The following is a 23,825-nucleotide window of genomic DNA, read 5'->3' as shown; positions in this document are numbered from 1 at the left end:
CGCCAAATCATTGGAACTCCAAAAGGCAGACCTTTGCGTTTTCCTTTGGTCCAGTCTCGAAGCATTTCCTCACAATTGTGGCACACAACATGAGGAGCCCATTGCTTGTCTTGATCACCAAGATGAACTTCAAAATATGCCTTGTAGGCATGCTTGACGAACGAGGATATGTTACGTCTCTGACGATTGAGTGTGTAGCATCCACATATGTAGCAGAAGGCATCAGGCTTGTTTCTGCAATGATGTCTCATTCTGGAAGCCATGTTTGAACTGAAACAAAAGAAGAATGATCAAAATATTAGAAGCTATCTATATATATGGACGTTAAAATGCTTATACATGGTTTACGCAAGTTCACATATGTACAATTTCATTAACCTCAAATTGCATACAAACTAGAGCTTGTAGAGAAAAACTAATTTCAGATTTGAAATCAGCGCCTAAAACTCTTTCAAAATCCGTTAAAATATCCAATGCAACTCAAAGTTACTGAAAAAGTGTTCCCCTGTGTAATGGAAGAGATGGCAAAAAAAGGAAGATGGGCAGATTATTTTAGTTGCTAAATGTGAAGGAGGATACGGAGGGAAAGATAGTTGCAATGGGAAGTGTTAACAAAATGACCATGATGAGTGAGGAAAATGGGGGATAAATAAGGAAGGATGAAGTGAAGGCAGTTGTTAAGATGATGAGAGCAGGTAAGGCACCTGGTCTGGATGGGTGCCATGCAGAATGTCTGAAAAAAGGAGGTACAGTGATGGTGGACTGGTTGGTGAGGTTATTTAATGATTGCTGGAGAGAGGGTAGAGTGCCGGAGGACTGGAGGAGTGCCTGTATAGTTCCACTTTACAAGGGAAAAGGGGACAAGTGTGAGTGTAGTAGTTTCAGAGGGATTAGCTTGTTAAGTGTAGTTGGGAAGGCTTATGGGAGGGTCTTAATTGAAAGGATTATGAGAGGAACAGAGGGAGTAATTGGTGAGGAACAGTGTGGGTTTAGGACAGGTAGAGGTTGCGTAGATCAGATTTTTGTGGTAAGACAGATATGTGAGAAAGCTATAGGAAAAGGTAAGGGTGTTTTTTGGGCTTTTATGGATTTGGAAAAGGCTTATGACAAGGTAGACAGGAAGGCACTGTGGGAGGTTTTGTAGATATACGGGATAGGAGGAAAACTTTTTGGAGCTGTCAAGAATTTTTACAAGAGTAGTAGAGCATGTGTCAGGATTAGAAATGGAGTGTTTCGAGGTAAAGGTGGGACTTTGTCAGGGATGTATTATATCGCCCTGACTGTTCAACTTATACAAGGATGGGGTGGTGCAAGAGGTAAATGCAAGGGTGGTAGGTCAGGGATTGGAGATGTTTGAAGAAAATGGAGAAAAGTGAGAGGTGAGCCAGCTGTTGTTTGCAGATGACACTGCGCTTGTAGCAGGATCAGAGGAGGGATTGAGGAAGTTAGTGGCATAGTTTGGGAGAGTGTGTGAAAGAAGGAAGTTGAAGATAAATGTGGGTAAATGTAAGGTGATGAGATGTACAAGGGGTGAAAGTGGCAGCAGACTGGAAGTGAACATTAAGGGAGAGAGATAGGGCTAGTTTTAGATATTTGGGTGCAAATGTGGCGGGAAAGGGAGGGATGGAGGTGGAGGTAGAATGTAGATTGAGAGAAGTGAGTAAATGCCTTGGTGGATTAAAAAGTGTAATGAGAAATAGACATCTGGGAATGGATGCTAAGAGGAGATTGTATGGAGGAGTGATTGTGCCAACAACACTGTATGGGGCAGAAATATTGCATAAGAGAGGAAGAGAGAAGGAGTTTGAATGTGTTTGAGATGAGGTGTCTGAGAAGTATGATGGGGGTTACTAGGCTGGATAGAGTGAGAAATTAGGTAGTGAGGAGGAGAACGGGGGTGGTAAGGGAATTGGGAGATAGGGTTGATGAAAAAATATTGGAATGGTTTGGACACATGGAAAGAATGAGTGAAGAAATACTAGTAAAAGAGGTATAGAAGGCAGATGTGAAAAGAATGAACATGAGGGGGCGACCTAGGATGAGATGGATGGATGGGGTAAAAGGGGCTTTAGGAAAGAGGGGAATGTCGATTGAAGAAGGACGGGAGAGGACAGAAGATAGGGGTGAATGGAGAATGGTTGTATATGGATGATGTTGTGACGCATGAGGTGGAATGGATGGGAGATGGGGGTGAGGGAGTATGTGTGAGAAAGATTTGACGCAGCTCGAAAGGATTTATCCTTGTCTTCCCCTTTTCTGCATGAGGGGACGGAGAGGGGGGTCGCCGATTTAATGAAGCAGCCTTGCTGTGGATGTGCTGTGTCTTGCGACACTGCTTCTGACCCAGGCCAGTGGGGAAGTTGCAGGAATGACCTATCATCCTTGAGGTGCCAAGATAAGAGGGTGGAGGGGAGTGGAGTGTATTGGGAATGGAATGGGTGGGATTTTTTTTTTTTTCCTACTTCCCTTGTAAGGGTGAAAAAGCCTTGGTATATGTATGTACCATTATATATATATACTATATATATATATATATATATATATATATATAATATATATAAATACAGACATATATACCACTACGATCAACAAGTAATGAGAAAATGTCAGGAGACACTATTTTCATAAGCTTACAAAACTTTGTCTCCTTCAAAATAATTGCCTCTCGCATCTCCACACTTCTGCATGGGTCTCTACCAATCCTGGAAGACCTCCTCAAAGTCCTTTTTTTTCACTGGTCCCTTCAGGTAACTTTACGATGCCTCTTTCAGCTCCTCTGTTGACTAGAATCTGGTTCCCCTGAGGCTGTCTTTCATGCGTGGGAACAGGAAGAATTCGCAAGGGGCTAGGTCAGGGCTGTAGGGTGGGTGTTGTGCCACTTTCATTCCCCTGTCGGCTATCCAGGTGGTCACCAGCGTTGACTTGTGGCATGGGGTATTGTCCTGATGGAACCACCACAGACCACTCATCCACTGCTGAGGCCTCTTCTTCCTCATCTTCTCCCTGAACCTTTTCAGAACAGTAAGTTAATATTCCTTATTGACGGTTTGACCCTGAGGAACCCATTCAATGTGAATGAGCCCCTGGGTGTTAAAGAAAGGAATGACCATGGCTTCTCTTGCGACCTGCTCATTTTTGCCTTTTTGGGTCTGGGGGAGGTCGCGTGCTTCCACTGAGCACTGATGTTTGCTCTCAGGGTTGTAGGTGAAGACCTAACTCTCGTCGCAAGCCACTACCTTATTCAGGAAACCTGAATCAGCCTCTATCATTCGAGAATGTCAGTGCAACATTCCACACGAAACTGCCTCTGGTCGTCGGAGAGGATCTTTGACACGAACTTGGCACAGACTTTGTGGAGCTTCAGATCTTCGGTCAGAACTGTCTCTACTGTGCCAATACTAATACCAACAGCTTCAGATATCATCCTCACAGATATTCGACAGTCTTGCATCACTAACCTATGCACTTCATCAATGTTTTCCTCCTTGCGTGCACTTTTCGGTGCTGCAGGTCTGGGTTCATCCTCAACCTGTTCATTTCCTTCAGAAAATCTGTTAAACCACTGATAGAAACTTGCTTGGCTCATCTGTTCATCCCCATAGGCCTCCTTTAACATTCCATAAGCTTCTTGTTTGGTTTTCTTAAGTTTAACACAAAATTTGATGGCGTAACGTTGCTCCATGTTTCCCTGCATCTTGACAAGTGTTCACAGATCAGCAAACCGAATCAGACTGGTTCCACCACGTTCATTGCTGCACTCAGACCTACAAATATAGAAAGTTGCCAGTTAGTCATTTTATAGAATATATGTATGTGTACTTCACCATGAAGTAGTATTTTGATCAAATCATATTTAATGTCTCGCCTGACATTTTCTCATTACTTATTGAACATACCTTGTATATGTATATATGTGTATAAATATGTATATACATATATATATATATATATAATACTCGTATATTATAACTCTGTCATTGAGACAATTAGAATACGAGACTATGTACTGTAAACATTGGAACACCATAAAGTAAAGAAGATGGCGTGTGGCTGGATCAAGAAACAAGTCTCTCTTTACCCTCTACCATAAATAATTTTTGATATATGATTCCTGGAAATATTACAAGCAGGACTACCAACTGTACCGAGCTGCATGGCAGAAATCGAGTATAGTCGGTATTGTCTTTTAAAATTCAATAAACCTTACAAAACTGAATAAATTATGTTATTAGCATATATATATATATATATATATATATATATATATATATATATATATATATATATATATATATATATATATATATATATAGGGGAAGGTGGGGCACAGTGGGACAAAAACAGTTAAGTCATTGTACCTTCTGTATTTGAACAGCTATTACAAATGTTTCATACTGAAAAAGAAGTATCGTCATTTACCTTCCTTGAGCATGTGTAAAACAAACATTGTACCATTATATAAAGTTGGTATTCCATATTAAATGAAAACTTTTTTTCGTGTCCCACTGTCCCCCAGCTCGGGCACAGTGGAACGAGACCTGGGGTACACTGGGACATGTCTAATTCATATTAAGAAAATCAAAATTGAAATTAAATTTGAGGCAAGCATGTTGTCTCTTTGTTGTACCACATGTGCTTGGCTTAGGAAGGATAGCCTTGATATCATCAAGCTTGATGGAGGCCACGTCCGGGGTTTGTGGGAAGAAAAACTCATTCAATATCCTTTTTTCTGTAAATACGAAACTTCATAGTCCCCTTCATCATCCTTTCCCTTCATTATTACATCAACATAATACTTCTTGGGTCAAGTGTCGAACTCTGCCAAAATGTAGTAATTTTCTTTGGGATCTTCTAGTAGAGAAAGTTCGTGTTTTTCTGTGTCCCAGCCCAGATCAGTCTTCCAATGAATTATCTGACAACACCATTTCTTCTTCAGATGTTGATTCTTGATCAAATACTAAATACTTCTTTGAAGTCTTTGTATTGTCCTTGGATTGTGCACATTTCTGAGATCTACTTCTACCTACAGCGAGTCCTTCTTTCTCAGGTGTGTCAGTTGCAATTAAACTTCGGCCCCTCTTTCGACCTCTTCCTGACTCCTGTCTTGGTGCAGCTTTTGGATATCCTCTGATATCCTCAGAAGACAAAAAACCATGAGATGGTCCTGCTTCTGGAGACACAGGTTCTGGGGTCAGAGCTTCTGCAGGGTTTGAACAATCTGGAATTGAACTCTCTGGGTTAGGACGACCAGTAACTGCACTTGGAGCGAAATCAGAGTCATCAAATACATTATCATCATAAGGAAATATTCCAGTCCTCTGAAAACCAGATGTTATATTTGTTGGTGTCATGGAGTGCTTGAAAGCTGTGTTAACTAATGCTCTGATATCATAAATTGTGACTGGGATTCCAGTGCATAAAACAAACATAAAAATATAAAAAATAACAACCTGTTATCTATTCTGACACATGAAAGGAATGAGTGAAGAAAGATTAGTAAAAGAAGTGTGGAAGGCGGAGGTGGAAGGAGTGAATATGAGGGGGCGTCCTAGGATGAGGTGGATGGATGGGGTGAAAGGGGCTTTACAAAAGAGAGGAATGTTTGTAGAGGAAGGACAGAAGATAGGGATGAATGGAGAAGGGTTGTGGTGGTGAGGAGGTATGTATGAGAAAAAAATTGACGCAGCCCGAAGGGATTTCTCCCCGTCTTCTCCTTTCCTGCATGAGGGGACAGAGTGGGGGGGGGGGTGTCGCCGAATTTATGAAGCGGCCTTGCTGTGGATGTGTTGTGTCTTGCGACACTGCTTCTGACCCAGGGCAGTGGACAGGATGCAGGGATGACCCGTCATCCAGCAGGTGCCAAGATAGGAGGGACGGTGGAGGGGAGTGGAGTATATGGGAAATGAAGTGGGTGGGAGTGAATTCTATGCCTTTTTCTTTTTGGCTATCCCCCGTGTAAGGGGGAAAAAGCCTTTGGTATATGTATGTTATCTATATGAGGCAGTGTAGTACAGATGGGGCACAACGGGATACTGTCCCAGTGTGCCCCATTTCATGTGTCCCACAGTGCCTCTTATCCTTTTTTTCAAGTTCAAGCATGTTCGAGAAACATCAGGCACATGGCTACAGGAATTTTGCATTATGAAAACATAGAATTGTTATACTGACACAATAATTATGGAAACTATTGGTGCAACACACAAGATATACAATACATCCATAATCATAGTAAAAAATTACTTTTGCATGTTAAATTAGACTCACCTTTGTTACAAGAGTCTGAGAGCTGCACAACCTTCTCTTGCAATGTCAGTAGAGGCACTGAGAGAAGAAAATATTGTGGTAGTAATTAGAAATCTTAGAATTGTCAGATTACTCAAGCATATTGATTGTCCTGGTGTGCCCCATGTCCCACTGTGCCCCACTATCCTGTACACACACACACACACACACTTTCAACGAACGGACGGCTTGACGAACGCTCTGAAGAAAAGTGCAGATTGTGGATACCAACGCAAAGAGAAGTGCCTTTTTGTATTTGCAGGGGGGGGGGAAATTGCTCGTGAGGCAGTAGGTAAGTAGGAAAAGAGGAGAAGGGGAGGGATTGCTGGGGAAATGGAAGGAAATGAGGATGTGGAGGACTTGGCCCAGGCAGACGGGCGTAAGGTCAACATGAAACGACCACCGGATGACGAAATGGCAAATAAAAATGTAAAGATTAGAAGTATAGAGAGGAGAAATACAGTAGAAAGTGACGAGAATATGTTCCAGGGATTTAAAGAGGGTGGGGGGGACACAACCCCCCCCCGACTGATAAGACTAGAGGAGAGAGTTGATAAGGTGATCGAGGACTTGGAACGTAAGTTAGGTAATGTAGACTCCATTTTCCAGAGAATTGAAAGATTGGAACAACTAGAGAAGGCTAACAGAAACTTAACTGAAGAAATAGAGGACCTAAAAAGACAGTTAGGAAATGTAAAGGAGGAGAATGAGAAATTGAAGAAGAATAGTAATGAAAACAGTGAGAAAATAGCTACAGAAGCTAAAAATTGGAGAATAACTCAAGAAGGGAATAAGGTTTCATTCACTGACATAGTCAAACAGCAATTGAAAGAACATAATGAAGACTCAGTTATTAAAGTGATGAGACAGAAGGAGAATATAGTAAGAGAATTAGCTGACAAAAAGAAATGTATAATTATATTAGGAATGGAAGAGAAACATAACCCAGATAGAACCGCAAGAATCAAGGAGGAAAATGAAAGGGTAAGCAGTTTATTAAAATTAGTCCAGGAAGATGAACCAGAAATTATAAAGGAAATTGAGGAAAAATTCAGACTCGGAAAATATAGTACAGATAAGACCAGACCAATTAAGATTAAATTCAGGTCACAAACAACGGCAGAGAAAATTCTATCCAAGACAGGGAAACTAGCAACAAATGATCAATATAAAAAGGTATGGATAAAAAGAGAAATGAATAAGGAGGAAAGAGAGGCAGAAAAGCAGAAAAGAATTGAAGCTAAGGCAAAAAACGAGGAAAGAACGGAGTCAGAGAAAGAGAGATTCTATTGGAGAGTAGTGAACATGAAAATAAAGCAGTTCGACATACTAAAGAAAAACATAAGGGAAACAGAGAACACAATGGAAGTGGCAGAAAACTAAGAGTGTCTTACACAAATATAGATGGATTGATAACAGGATTGAATGAACTGAATGATTATTTGAAAGAAAAAGAACCGGACATAATGGGAATTGTAGAAACAAAATTAAAAGGCCCACTACCACCCAACAGTGTAGGACATGATACATACAATTATTGGATTAGAAACAGAGAGAAAAAACAAGGGGGTGGAGTTATGTTCCTGACTAAGAAGGATATAAACGTGAAAGGTGTCATATATGGAAAGAATACAGTAGAGATGATTATGATAGAAGTGGAAGACCGAGATAAGAAGAGCAGAAAATTTGTGATCAATTATGTGCCTCCGAAAACAGCCTCATGGGAGGAGAGTGAACATAAAAGTATGTTAGAGGACACAAAGATAGCATTAACTAAAATAATGGAAGACGGAGGAAGAATAGTTATGATGGGCGACTTTAATTGCAAAGAAATCTGCTGGGAAGAAATGACAGTAAAGAGTGGTGATGACTCATGGGGAAATGCTCTACTTGAGATGATTACTGACCATTCAATGACACAATGGATACAAGAGAACACTAGGTATAGAAATGAAGAAGAACCATCGAGGCTAGACTTAATAATTACATCTGAACCTAGAATAGTGGACAAGATTGAATATAAAACACCAATAGGTAAAAGTGACCACATATTGATTGAACTGGAACTTAATGAAGAAAAATACATGAAAAGAAATGAACAATATAGAAAAGGAAGAATGATGTATGAAAAAACAAACTTTGATAAAATAAGAGAATTCTTCCAACAAGAAAACTGGGAAGAAATATACAAAGAAGAAACATCAGTGGAAGAGAAATGGAATATTTTGACAAATATTTACAAAGAAGGAGTGGAAAAGTATGTCCCAAGACAAAAACAAGAAAAAGAATATGTAAAATGCTGGTACAACAAAAGTTGTAGGGAGTTAAAAGACAAAAGAGACAAAGCCTGGACCGGATGGAAAAAAGACAGAAGACCTGAAAAATGGAAAATATATACTGGTTATAGAAATGAATATGTACAAAAGTGCAGAGAGGAAAAAAGAAAATATGAAAAAGATGTTATAGAAAAGTGTAAAGATCAACCAAAACTATTCTACAGATTTGTAAACAATAAACTGAAAAACAAACAAGACTTGGAGAAATTAAGACAAGGAGGAGTTGAATACACTGAGGAAATGGAAATGGCAGAAATTATGAACAAACATTTTAAATCAGTGTTTACAAGGGAAAATATACAACCTGAAGAGATTGAGTGGAAGGAAAAAGTCCCCCCTATGGAAGAAATAGAAGTAACGAAGAATGAAATATTGACACACTTGGGTAATTTTGATGTCAGAAAATCGCATGGGCCAGATGAAATAGCAAACTGGATTCTGAAAGAATGTAGGAATGAACTGGCAGACAAAATACATAGCATAATAAGCAGTTCCTTAAAAGAAGGAAAAGTTCCAGAAGATTGGAAAAAAGCAAATATAGTACCTATATATAAAGGAGGAAATAAAGAAGAACCTACCAACTATAGACCAGTCTCTCTAACAAGTACAATAGCAAAAATATGTGAAAGAATTATCAAAAGTAGATGGGTAAAATACTTGGAAAAAAACAACGTACTAAATCCAAGGCAATTTGGATTCAGACAAGGACGATCATGCGTCACCAATTTAATATGTTTCTATTCAAGACTAATAGATATAATACAAGAAAGAGATGGATGGGCTGATTGTGCATTTCTAGACCTAAAAAAAGCTTTTGACAAAGTACCACATAAGAAGTTGCTTAAGAAATTAGAATATGAAGGAGGAATACAAGGTAAATTGCTAAATTGGATGGAAGACTTTTTGCAAGAAAGAAAAATGAGAGTAGTGATAAGAGATCAGCACTCAAAATGGAATGAAGTAATAAGCGGTGTCCCGCAGGGAACAGTTCTGGCCCCAATAATGTTTGCTATATATATTAATGATATGGATGAAGGAATTGAAAGCTATATCAGCTTCTTTGCAGATGATGCAAAATTACTGAAAAGAGTGAAAACTGAAGAGGATTGTGAATCACTACAGAGAGATCTAAATAAAGTACAAGAATGGAGTAGGAAGTGGGAGATGGAGTTCAATACAAAAAAGTGTAGTATAATGGAATTTGGAAAAAGCAAAAACAGAATAACAGGATCATATAATTTGGGAGAAGAAGGAATAAAAAGAGTAGAAAATGAGAGGGACCTGGGAGTCATTGTTATGAATAATATGTCACCTGAGAAACATATAAATAAGATTTTTGGAGAAACTTATAATTTAATAAGAACAATCAAAGTGGCATTTACATACCTGGATGAAGAAATGGTGAGGAAAATCCTAATCACCCTGATAAGACCAAGATTGGAATATGCAGCAACGATATGGTCACCAAGTACAAAAAAATGTATAAAAAAACTTGAAAGAATACAAAGAGCAATTACTAAACTGGCACCAACACTCTCAAAACTATCATATGAAGAGAGACTACAAAAACTTAAACTACAGACACTAGAGCAAAGAAGAGAGAGAGGAGATTTGATAGCTATTTACAGAATCATGAAAGGCATAGAAATTACTGATAGAGAGAATCTGATAAAATGGGATGACAGAAATACAAGAGGACACGGAAAGAAAATAAAAAAAGACAACTATAGAAGAGATTTGAAAAAGAACAGCTTTCCTCACAGAGCAATAGACAGTTGGAACAAGTTAGATGAGAAAGTGGTGTGTGCAAAAACAATACATGAATTTAAAAATAGTTTAGATAAAATGAGATATGAAGACGGGACCTCACGAGCATAGCTCCCCTTCCCGTAAAATACAACTAGGTAAATACACACACACACACACACACACACGACTCGGTGGCACAGTTGGTAGAGCTCGGTGGCACAGTTGGTAGAGCGCTGAACTGGGAAGCAGAAGTGCTCCCAGTAGCCAGTTCGAATCCTGCCCAGGGCCGAAATTATTTCGGTATCGCTGTGCCTCGGGTCGTTACTCTGACTCTCGTGGGCGGGGAGTTGGGTGTGTGTGTGTGTGCAAGGTCATAGCATTACCCATAGATCGGACCTACGAGCTCTGAGCTCTCTTCCAGGAGGGAAATAGCTGTCGATCACGAGTCCAACACGTGATCCAAAGACCAAGTGAATACACACACACACACACACACACACACACACACACACACACACACACACACACACACACACACCCACACACACACACACACACACACACACACACACATACACCATCAACACCATACACCATCAACACACACATTCCCATCAACACCAGGCAGCCTGACTTTTCTTCACTACAAAACATCCTAGACAACCTCAAAACGTGGACTGAGAGCAGCAATGTGACAGTTAACCACAGCAAGACCGTGGTCATGCATGTTTGTACATCCAAACAGGCGGTGGCACCACCTCAACTGTCATTAGGAACCCATTCCCTTCAGGTGGTCCAGTCCGCCAAGCTACTAGGCATCACAATAGACGACCACCTTAACTGGAACCAGCACATCAACAACATCATCAGGACAGCCTCTTACAAACTCTTCATGCTGCGCAGATTGAAGTCCCTTGGTACCCCATCACCAGATCTAAAGGGAGTCTACACCACCTTCGTACTCCCCACCCTCATGTACGCCTCCCCAGCCTGGTCATCATCACTCAACACCACACAGAGGAGCAAATTAGAGAAAGTACAAAAAAGAGCGTGCAGAATTATCTTGGGTAATCAGTATGAGGGATACGAACACGCCCTCACCACCCTCAGCTTGCCAAGATTGTCCGACAAACACAGTGAGGCACTGAATAAGTTTGGACAGGACCTAATGCTACACCCACGTCACCGTCACTTCCTCCCACCTAACACCACACCCACCCGCCATGCAACTCGGCATTCAAACAAAATCAAGCCCATCAGAGCGCCGAGGACTGACCGATACAAGAATAGTGCCATTCCATCCATTGTCCGCACAATAAACTCATTATAAATTTTAGACTAAGCATATCACTCTAATAATTACTATATTACTCATAAAAGTGCCCAATTGTATTATTGTCAGTGTATCACTGCTATCTCAATAAACCTATTATTATTATTATTATTATTATACATATATTTCCCCTTTTGAATTCCTCAAACACAAATATTGTTTTCACAGAATTCCAAATTCTTTAAGGAACCATTACCAAGAGTCGCCTGATACTCAAATTGCTATTATGAATAGAATTTAATTATTCATTCGATTTTCTACAGTTTTTTTTGGTGCTTTTTCTAGACCACAACCACAAAAAATAAGGGCGCATCTACATCGCCACAATCACCCTCACCTAAACCCGCATAATTTGCATAAGAAATCAGAAAATATACAGGTCGTTCAGGCTTTAATTTTACTGCCACATTTTAAATTACATTTTTCTATACGTCTTCCATCTTCAGTCATTATATCCAGAGGTCTATATGATACGCAGCGTTGCTGTGATATATTACCGTCTGCTGTGTGAGCTTGAATAGCACGGGAAGCCTAAGACCTAAGTGACAACCTGCTAGTTGACAGTTCTTTTTTTCATACTTCTTTTTCTATATAACTGATAATAAAATTGTATAATTGTTATGACATTACCTTTCTAGGGTAAACATAAATGATGAGTTAATTTTATTGAGTAAGTAGAATAGCATAACGTACCTATATATACATAGATTTTTATTATACTGTAGAAATAAGAAATTACCGAGACTCTTTACTGTAGTCACCCATTCAGTGTTATCGTTTTTAATATACACGTAGAATGCAACAAGAGAGGACGCATATGAATTACAGGAGAGCGCTTTTTTCACGGTTTTCACCCCATATCGTAAGGAGGTAAAATAGAGAGCAGGTATGGAAAGAGAGCTGGCAGGTACGGTCGATCAAAGAATACTGGTATTGTTTGAGCTTGTGGAAAGAATGAGTGAAGAAAGGTCATCAAAAGGAATGTGGAAGGGAGAGGTGGGTGTAGTGAACTAGAAGGAAGACCGAAATTGAGATGGATGAGAACATAAGAATAAAGGAGACTGCAAGAGACCATAAGGCCTACACTAGGCAGCTCCGTATCCATCACCACCTGTCATCCCCATCCATAAAGTTGTCTAATTGTTTTTTAAAACAACTGATAGTTTCAGCGCTTACGATATGGTTACTAAGTTTATTCCATTCATCGACCACCTTATTAGTAAACCAATTCTTGCCTATTTCCTTCTTAAATCTAAACTTGTCCAGTTTATACCCATTGCTGCGAGTCCTGCCCTGTTGTTTTATTATGATGGGATGAAGGTGGCCTTGTGAATGTCTGTTGAGGAGGGAAAAGGAGAGGACAAGAGATAGGTGTGAGTGGAATGTGGTTGTGAATGGCCCGAGGGGATTTCTCCTAGTCGTCTCCAGTCATTCGTGAGGGGACGAGGAGGGAGGATCACCATATAAATAAAGCTGTGGGAGTAGACCAGTTTCGTCTGTCGGGGCCTACAGTAGAGGGTGCTGTGTCTTGGTGCACTGTTTCAGACCCAGGCAGTGGGCGGGAGCAAGGATGGTCCTTCATTCACGAGCAGCTAAAATGGAAGGAAAAACAAATAGGTGTTGGATGGAGTGTGGATGCATGCCTTGTTTGGCTACTTCCCATATAAGGGTGAGGAAGCCTTGTAGAATATAGACAGTTTAAGGTCACTACTTATGTGTAAGTCTGCCACTAAAAGAATGCAACCTCCATGATTTCACTTTCTTGATCAACTTGATTATACCTGTAATGAAAATCATTAACACTCAACACTACGTTACTAATTTGCAGAAATGTACATTATCTTATGGTCAACCTTTATCCAGGTCTTCTTGTAGCAGTTTACAATCCTCCTAGCCTTTTCTTGACCTTACCCTCACCTGCAAATAAGTTTGCTTAACTGCTTATTCCATCCACATCATATTACTAATATACATTAAGAACAATACTGATGTCACATGAGTAAAATCAGCAATGACTGTGACAGCTCTGTAGGGAAGAGGCCAAACGCAGAGTATGGGAGTCCAATATATTTTACGTTTCGCCCAGCAGGGCTTCTTCAGAAATAACATCGATGAAAAACATTTTACTCCTTATATAGCCCGAGCCTTGCGGGGAGAAACAAACATTAAAATGGTCGGTAACCCCAGAAAGGGGAATGCCTGCGTGTCGGTATGGGTCGCAGTACATAGCAAGGGCCACGGGTGTGTGGATGTATGTGTGCGTGGGGGAAGGAGGGAAACCCACAAAGATGCAATATACGAAAGTACTTACTCTCTACAAGTTTATATATATATATATATATATATATATATATATATATATATATATATATATATATATATATATATATGTATATATATATATATATATATATATATATATATATATATATATATATATATATATATATATATATAATCACGAAGAACCCACAGTCGGAATAAAAGGAAAGTACAGGTTACAAGAAAAGTCGGTTGCGGAGTTTAAGCTGTAGGCAGCAGGACGTATGGGGTCAGTATGGCGCACAGTTGTTTAGCTATGTTGTAGGTTGATGATGGGATTTGAGATATGATGGGTCTGAGCTTGTTACCTGGTTTGTGAGTATTTACATTCCCATAACAGTATCCAATACTATAGTCTCCCGTCAACTTAATAAATTTGATGGTGTTGGTTGTGGCGTTATTTTTGGATATCCTGAAGGCAAATGGTGCTAATGAGACCTTTCGCAGTCAGGCTCGTAGTTTCCTATTAGCGCTAGAATTTTCAATTGTCTCAGATTTCATGAGGCAAAGGGGTGACTTAGCTAATTTGGAAACCGATATTTAAAAAAATACGACATAAATTGCTGCATAAGTGTATTTAGAATTAAAAACATGACTCTTAATGTTATAATTTTTACTTACTGGTGTGTGATAAGGCTTTGTTAATTTAATTATAAGGTAAAACTAAAAATAGGTAATTATTTTTACTGAAGTAAGTATGAGCAGTAAAAATAAGAGGATGTTGATTTCGGTTTGTGCATTTTATCTGAGAGTGTTGAAAAATAATGGATATCACTGTCACGTCCTGTATATGAAGATAATCAGTGAGATAAAATATAACAACAGTGGTGGCGGACGTACGAGTATATTGAAGTGAGCGACGTCTATGTAAAAAATAGCCTCTTAGATCTGCTGGGAGCTATTTTCAAACAAATATGACTAATTTTACGTGTGCCGTGGCAGACTGCACGTCAGATTCAAGAAGCCGAGGGTTAGTAATCGTACCGGAAAAATTAAGTCTTCGATGCAAAATTATATTTTCTATACATTACATAGATTTGCCTACTGCTTGGTGCATTCAATTGAAAGTATATATCAGTATAAGTCCATTGAAGTCGGTAGAAAATGACAAATTGCTTGGCTTGATACAATTATAGGCTGTTTTACGAATATCATCTGTAATTATAAATAGAGGCTCAAACAATGCTATATGCCGTTTGCAATCATGAAATTAATTGACTTAAATTTCAGACACAATAATGTACAACGATGCACCTCTGTAAGCTTATAATACTTGCCCAAAAAAAGTATTTTTTTTTTCCGGCAAGAATGACAAAATCTGGCGGTGTCTGGTATCAAATTGCTCACTGCGAAAGGTCCAATTGTATCATAGCTTCGTCGGACGTAGAAAAGCTATTCACCCACATTCCAATTGATCGCACTATTAAGTACATAATTGACCGTGTTTACCATAACGACAGCCCTCCCAACATAGCCATCCCAGAATCCACACTCCGAGGCATACTAATGTGTTGAGCAAAAGAGTCTTTACCTGCCCACGCTGAGAAACATACCAACAAGTTGATGGAGTCGCTATGGGTTCTCCGCTTGGAGTCCTATTTGCAAACTTTTATATGGGCTGCATTGAGGAAGAAGTGTTTAATAAAATCGAAAAACCTAAAATCTACTGCCGCTACATTGATGACATCTTCATAGAAACTACGTGTAGTGAAGATATTGAAGTACTGAAAAATTGCCTCCAAGACACCTCTGGGTTAACATTTACAGTTGAAAACAGCATAGAAGGATCCATGCTATTTTTAGATATACTCGTTAAACAAAAACAAGATCATTTCACGACTAGTGTACACGTAAAACCCACAAACCCCGGACACTGTTTATACGGAAAAAGCGAGTGCCCACAAAGATACAAAGACTACCATTAGCGCATACATACGTAGAACACTCACCCATTGCAGCACATGGGAACAAGTTCACACAAATAAAAAAGGTCTACACTAGTCATATTAAACAATGGGTTCACCAAACAAAATATAGATGAAATCACTAAGAAAATAATCGATCATTGGCACAAAGCAAAGAAAGAAGAAACTGAGGAAAATGATGAAATTAGAATATACTATAGGGCATACTTCTCTTTAGTATATAAAGAAGAAGAGAGAATAATGAAACAAATTGTAAAGAGAAACGTAAAACCAACAAACCCAGAAAAAATAAACATAATAATTTATTACAAAAGCAAAAAACTAACCAATTGCTATTACGTAAAAGCCCTAACGTTAAAAAAGAACCAATCCAACAATCACATGTTGTATATAAATTTACTTGCACACTTGGGAACTGTGATGCCCTATCCTCTACCTATATCGGCATGACTACGACTAAGCTAAGCAGACGCATAATTTACCATCTCACGTTTGAGACAGGAACATCAAACGAGCCTCACAAGAGAAATAATGGCGAAAAATACGAACATCATAAAGATATGCCAAGATACCCATCGCCTTCCCATCTTAGAAGCACTACTAATCAAATATATGAACCCTAGTTTGAACATCCAGACGTCTGACCTGTTAGCGCTACCGAGCATGAGGAGAGACTCTGTTGCCGGGCAAAGCCAACACGAGCACACAATCAGATGAATCAATCAACACCAAGAACATAGCAAGTCCAGCCCTTAAATACCATCCATCTGACATTTTCATTTCAGTAGCAACTCTAACATAGAGGCAACCACTATACTAAGCCACTGAAGAAGAGTCAAGAGACTCGAAATCCTGCCATTTTAGCTGCTCGTGAATGAAGGACCATCCTTGCTCCCGCCCACTGCCTGGGTCTGAAACAGTGCACCAAGACCACTGATCTATATAACACCTGGATAGCGTATACGGGCCGTGGGCTGCCCCAGGAGTGAGGCCAGTGGGCGGGACATGGCCGCCATAATGGAAGTACCAAAACAGCTAGTGTGAACCGCTCCGCCGGTCATTATAACACCATTTTTAGATCAGTGTCATGGGAGCTGTCGTGATACTCTCGTGGCCTGTGATCCAAGCATGATTGGGTATATAATGGCCACACAATTCGTCGCTGCTGGGCCCTCCATATACATACATACATACATACATACGTACGTACATACGTATACAAGGTGTATATCAAAATAGCATCATCACAATAAAACAATATATTGATATTTATTACCTCTGGCAGAAATAACCATTTATATACATAAACTTGTGCATGTACAGTATATGGATGAGTTGGCACTGACAAATTATAATTCCAGTATATATTATAACTTCAAGGGAATGTTACACAGACAACAAATGGGATAATGATATATAGTCAAAATATTATAGGGATAATAATAGATCTATACTAGCATTTATAACATTTTGATTACTGTACTGCTTATCGTTATTGGTACTTGAATAAAACAAGTTTTGATAACTCCTTCCTCACTTTGACATCGTTTACTTTTTGAGAATACAATTTGGAGATATGATGGAGCCTGATTTTGTAGAAGCACGTGACGATACACTTGATCAAATTGACGATGAGGTTAGAATCCGGGGTTGTGTCGAACATGTGGAAAGATAGAGAAATTGCCATATCTATGATCTAAATTGTTTCAAATAGTAAAATATCGCATTAAAGTGGTGAACATGTAAGGGGCCATTCAAAGAGTATGTAACGCGGGGGGGGGGTGCATGGTAGATGCGATGCGTTACGAGGATGTGGGGGTGTTTTCAACAGTGCTACGCAACGCTAATAATGGTTATTTATATTCATTTATTAATTTGTCATAAATTTTGCACTGAAATAGCATATCCTTAACAGATCGAGCAATAAATATCGAGCAAAAAAAATCCAAAAACATCATACCATGTTTCATTCTTTGATGCAATCGTAAACAATTTCACACAGGACAAATAAAAATGAGTATGTTTTGGTGAGAAGTCAAGGGGGAGGGGTGTTTGGCGGATCTGGCCTACACTTGATGGGGGTGCCGAGTTGTAATTAGTTGTAATCAGTGTTATGTAATACAGGGAGATGTAACACCCAGTGTTACGCAATGTTACATGAGGTGGGGGGTGTCGAATTTCACCAGAAAAAACGTTACATAATTTTTGAACGGGCCCCGAATAGTAATTCAGCCCATCTAGTATGAATTCCTCACACTTCACAATATAGAAAAAGCCTACACATGTAATCAGGAAGAACAACTGGTTCTATACAGCTACACAGCTCTGGACAGCGTTTGAGCCTTATAAGATATTTTTAAATGATAAATATCTATCCTGCTATTGCCACGATTACATTCGTGACAAATGGGTTGCGGATCTTTCCGGTTATACGAACTATCGATTTTTTGGGTATTTTTACATTTTTTCAATGTATTTTTTTCCGTAGAATCCGAAAATAACATTGTTTTTTTGGAGAAATGGATAGATAAAAAGTTATTCAACTTTAAAGTTATTTATTTCCTATGCATTACTGAAGAAATGCAAACTTTGATTTTTCCTTTCTTTTATCAAATGTAAGACATACATTCTTTGATGTTTTCAATCTTTTATCAAATAAAGAACTCTTTTCCTTCAAAAGAATTACTTTACGTCAAAATTACTTATATCTAGCAATATTTGTTCAAAATATTGGTCCTTTTCTATACGTTTCCGCCACACAAACTCGCAGAGATAAGAATCAATCATTTGTCGGTGAATCCCTCCTTGGCGTTTTTTCTTCATTTTCAAGCTATGCCACATACTTTCAACCGCTTGAGTGTTTGCACCTGTTTTAGGGTCTACAAAATTCTCGGAGTGATTCACAGTGCAGTGTTTATAATTATATCCATCAAGTAGTGATATGCCGTCGTACGCTTTCCAAAGGTCGCTTATTATTGTTGTTCCAGGTCGAATGCTCCTTTTTATGCATTGTGTCAGTGTTTCAGCATTTCTTCTTGGAACAGCATACAAAAAACATTCTTTGGTTTCTCTGCATACTCCACCAAAGACCCATTGCTCTGGTAGCTCTCTTCCTCTGTTGTATTTTCTCTTGCTGAAATGAGTTTCATCAATTTCCACCGTTGTATCAGGTCCGCCAATGACCATTGGGGTTTTCAGCAATGTTTCAGCACATACCTGGAAAGGATAGGTTAGTTTAGGTTAGGTTAGGTTAGGTTAGGTTAGGTTAGGTTAGTTTATTGATATTTACTTACCTCTCTGAGATAATTGTTGAAATCGACTGCTGTATCCTTGTTGATTTCAATCTCATCGTTGCAGTAATTAGAGCTTGTGTAGTCTTTTGCCCATGAATATATGAAAATAATTATTTTTGTCAAAGGTAATTTTGAGCCCTCCAGCCAAGTATTTTTACGAACTGTAACATTTTCCTGACCACAACTTGATTTGTTGCAACGCCATTTAGCGCATCCATTCATTTCTTTTAGTTCCATTTCATGCTTTCTTTGGCATTTTTTGCTCTGTGGTATAATATTCTTGAAGGAATTTGGCCGCATCAAGCTCTGTTTTAATATTCTCAAATAGCCACTTTAGATTGTATTTAGTATTCATATTAACCTAAATAACGTGATTTTTGCCCTGAAAGAGAGGAAAAATGAAAGTTAGCATTTCTTCAGTATTACATAGGGAATAAATAACTTTAAAGTTGAATAACTTTTTACCTATTGGTTTCTCAAAAAAAAAAAAAAGTCATTTTCGGATTCTACGGAAAAAAATACATTGAAAAAATGTAAAAATACCCAAAAAATCGATAGTTCGTATAACCGGAAAGATCATGGGTTGCTGCTAGATCTCTATTTCTTACGATAATAAATACAAAGCATTAACATGACAACACCTAACAAAACAGTTGGTGGGCAACATTTTATGGCTCCTGATGGCCGCATCATTTGTTGATAGGTATCGGGATGTTTTGGGTAATAAAACCTTAATTTACTTACGAGTGGAAGGACTGCTCACATCCACCTTTTCTCCTGTTGGTGCAGTTGAATGCAGCACAAGTTGGCATTGTAAAATGATCGTTGAATATGTATATGGGAGCGAAAGCTGCCGAGAACTGTAACTGTATCAGATCAGTGATCGCGTGGCGCGACTTTGTTTTGGTACTAACATCATGGCTGCCGCCGACCTCATAATCTCGACAGCGATCCGTGATCCAGTTATATCTAGATCAGTGACCAAGACACATCACCCTCTACTGTAAGGCCCGACAGACGAAGCTGGTCTACTCCCACAGCTTTATTTATATGGTGATCCTCCCTCCTCGTCCCCTCACGAATGACTGGAGACGACCAGGAGAAATCATCTCAGATCTCAATAGAGACAATAAGACCAACTTAAGACACAAAGAGAATGTCTTAAAGAAAATACAAAAAGCAGAACTAGCAATCACGTTTAACTTTACTTGTTTAAGAGAAAATATCCTGCCTATTTATACATATAATATACATACATACATACATATATATATATATATATATATATATATATATATACATATATATGTATATATATATGTATATATATATGTATATATGTATAAATATATACATATGTATATATATATATACATTGGAAACTAGTATGTTATAACACATTTGTAAAAGATCACTGTTAACCCACTATCGGAGAAATAATAACGGAAAGTACAGAGAAACTGTATATTTCGACTACTCTCTGTAGTCCTCTTCAGCAGAATGCTTACATAAGGTTAAGGTACAAGTATATATGAAGAAATGAGGGGTACATAGAAGGGGATGAGGAAAGTGGGGGGGGGGGGCTCAGGTCACATGCCCTTGAAATGGTCGGGTCAAAGTAGGACAAGGGGTGATATTTTGTCCAACCGCTTTAGACATGATCTTGTTGACCGCTAACTGTATATATATATATATATACACATATATATTGTTACGAATCTTACGAATACTTCTCACTTATAACATAAAGATATTCCAAGATTATATGAATGATTCCCAAGACCCTATGTCTTTGGGATAATCTGTTCATAGAAAATTATCCAAGGTCATCATAATTTTTTTTTTATCATAAAAAAAAAAAATGGAAAGTTTAACATATGAAGTTAATAGGATTAACAAGATAATTATCACAAAAGACATATAAATGAATAAATGATGTACAATTAAATTTTAAACCTGATTCCAAGTTCTTACACACAATTTTTAACGGGGGTGAAAGAGAAATAATAACCAAGAGATTCACTGTCTAGCCTTAAGTGCTAAGATAATATATAATAATTCCTTTTTAATGGTTCTGTACTTTAGCACGAGCCATGTTACTTGTGTCATAATACAGAGAAAATGGCTCTGAGAGGTCTGGGGCTTGTAATACAGGAGCAGTACACAAAAGACTCTTAGTTTGAACAAAAGCGGAGTTATAAGCCTCAGTCTACTAGAACTTGGTTCCCTTCTTCAACAATCAGTTAATGGAGCCATTAAAGAAGAGAAATTATAGATGAACATCCTGCAAGAAGCTATGGTTCCTGTAAAGCTACGAACCTCTTTTTAACTCTTGGGTGTGGCTATGTTGAGAATGGCTTCTACTTTAGCGTGGGGTTGAGCAACCTTTCCTTGCCCTATGACATAACGAAGATAATGAGCCTTAGCCTCAACAAAATCACACTTGGTCAAATTAATCACTAAATTGTCAGACACTAACTTGTCAAAGAGTAAAGTTAGACGACAAAAATGTTCTTGCCAAATATCACTGTAGATGACATCATCATCAAGACATCATCATCATCATCAAGACATCATCATCATCATCATCACAACCGGGAATGTTCTCTGTAAGATTATTCATCAACCTTTGGAAGGTGGCAGGGGCATTGGTCATTCCAAAAGGCATTACATTACACTGATATGTTCTCCCAAGAGCTGTGAAACACGAGATGGACTGGGCACGAGGGGTCAGAGGCACCTGCCAATACCCACGTAGCAGATCTAGTTTACTTATGAAACGTGACCCACCTACTTTATCAATGCACTCTTCGATTCTAGGTAAGGGATACGAGTCTTTATTGGTGACGGCATTCACACGTCGGAAGTCAATACAAAACCTCTGAGTACCGTCAGACTTCGGCACTAATATGATTTGGGAACTCCACTCACTCTGTGCTGGCTGAATCAAGTCGTGAGCCAACATATAGTCAATTTCTTTCTTAATGATAGCTGCCCGTTGTGGGTTCACACAATACGGGGCTTGCTTGATGGGCTTCGCATCTCCCACATCCACGTCATGCAGCGTCAGGTTGGTCCTTCCAAGGGCATCCCGAAAGATCTCCTGGTATTGGCTCAGCAACTCCTGTAGGTCTTACCGCTGCTTAGCCGAGAGATGGTCCAGCTTGTCCACCACCTATGGCCACACATTTGCATTCGCCTTCCACGTCATCTCGAAAGTGGGAGAGATCGAGTCCTTGTCTTCCTCAGGCACGATAGAGACAGTACACACACTACCGCCAGACTCACCCACATCACTTTTGTCCGTCTCCTGATATGCTTTCAGCATAATGAGGAGACACAATTGTTGCTTCCGTCTCCTATCAGGAGTGCCAACAATGTATTTAAGTTCCCCCACTCGTTTCATCACTTCATATGGTTCACTGAACTTAGCCCTTAAGTGGTTACCTTGGAAGGGCAGTATTACGAGTATCTTATCCCCTTGTTTAAACTCTCGCACTCTCGCCTTCCGGTCATAGTTTTGTTTCATTCGCTCTTGAGCACTCTGTAAGGTTTCTCTGCCAACATGAGGCTATCCTACTCCTCATTTCCTCCACCGATTTTATTACTCCTGGAGCACATTGTTGCTCCAAGAGACACTCTTTCAGGACTTTAAGAGGTTCTCTAACACAATGTCCCAACACCATATCGAAGGGTGAGAGGCCCAACGATTCGTTAGGTACTTCACGCACAGCAAACAGCAAATATGGTAGTGCTTGATCCCATCCTTTGTGGTTTTCTAGGCACCATTTCCTTAGCATGCTCTTTAAGGTCTGATGGTACCTCTCAAGTGCACCCTGACTTTGAGGATGGTATGCACTTGAAGTGACTTTAACAATACCCAGGGCTCCCAAACCCTGCATAACCTCTTTGGACAGAAATACAGACCCTTGGTCTGTTTGCAACTCTCTAGGTAATCCCCATCTTGTAAAGAATTTGATGAGTTCCTGTAAGACTACTTTAGCATGTACTCTACGTAGTGGTATAGCCTCAGGATACCTTGAAAAGGTGTCCATTAAAGTTAGTATATACTCATTACCACTTTTAGTTTTAGGTAATGGTCCTACTATATCTACAGTTACTGGAATTGGTTTTAAAGGAGCTACTGCTACAGTTTGGTTAGGTTTGCCCACTACTTGGCAAGTGTGACAACTGCGACAGTACTGTATTACATCCTTCCTAATTCCGGGCCAATAGAAATGTTGCCAGATACGGTCTAAGGTCTTTCGTACACCAATTTGTCCTGCAAAGGGACTATCATGCCCTATCCGCATAACTTCTTCCCAGTAGACCTTTGGCAACATTATTTGTCGTCGTTCAGACCATATTGCATCATCAATGGGACAGGTACTATCCACCTACTTGCGGAATAGTACTCCCGACTCTAAGTAGTTTTCCTCTGACAACTCACTACCACTCTCTACTCTTTCATACAAATCCCTCAAACGAGTCAAGTCATATACTTCCGACTCACTTTCTCGTTCCTCTTGGAACAGGGACCTCAAGTCAGCCTTTGTCTCGACTTGGGTGCTTTCACTAGGGATTT

General features: G+C 39.2%; 3 protein-coding genes across 3 annotated transcripts; 1 reads left to right on the top strand and 2 right to left on the bottom strand.

The window, feature by feature from the left end:
* Positions 1 to 15,596: 15,596 nt before the first annotated feature.
* LOC143025740 (uncharacterized) lies at positions 15,597 to 15,947 on the top strand. The gene has a single exon (XM_076185744.1). The coding sequence runs from the start codon at positions 15,597 to 15,599 to the stop codon at positions 15,945 to 15,947; it is 351 nt and encodes a 116-aa protein (XP_076041859.1).
* A 2,423-nt stretch (positions 15,948 to 18,370) lies between these two features.
* LOC143025233 (male abnormal protein mab-31-like) lies at positions 18,371 to 19,514 on the bottom strand. Its single transcript, XM_076184692.1, has 2 exons — positions 19,241 to 19,514; positions 18,371 to 19,163 (listed from the first exon to the last, which is right to left on the bottom strand). Exons 1-2 carry the CDS (start codon positions 19,475 to 19,477, stop codon positions 18,630 to 18,632), a joined length of 771 nt encoding a protein of 256 aa, XP_076040807.1. The 5' UTR covers positions 19,478 to 19,514; the 3' UTR covers positions 18,371 to 18,629.
* A 1,791-nt stretch (positions 19,515 to 21,305) lies between these two features.
* LOC143025739 (uncharacterized) lies at positions 21,306 to 23,583 on the bottom strand. Its single transcript, XM_076185742.1, has 5 exons — positions 22,821 to 23,583; positions 22,533 to 22,687; positions 21,836 to 22,364; positions 21,571 to 21,699; positions 21,306 to 21,382 (listed from the first exon to the last, which is right to left on the bottom strand). Exons 1-5 carry the CDS (start codon positions 23,581 to 23,583, stop codon positions 21,306 to 21,308), a joined length of 1,653 nt encoding a protein of 550 aa, XP_076041857.1.
* Positions 23,584 to 23,825: the final 242 nt, after the last annotated feature.

Source organism: Oratosquilla oratoria, chromosome 5, assembly GCF_046742065.1.
Source record: "Oratosquilla oratoria isolate Oo_2021 chromosome 5, ASM4674206v1, whole genome shotgun sequence".
Classification (NCBI taxonomy): domain Eukaryota; kingdom Metazoa; phylum Arthropoda; class Malacostraca; order Stomatopoda; family Squillidae; genus Oratosquilla; species Oratosquilla oratoria.
The sequence above is the reverse complement of the archived record's forward strand: the minus strand, read 5'-3'. Positions and strand labels throughout refer to the sequence as shown.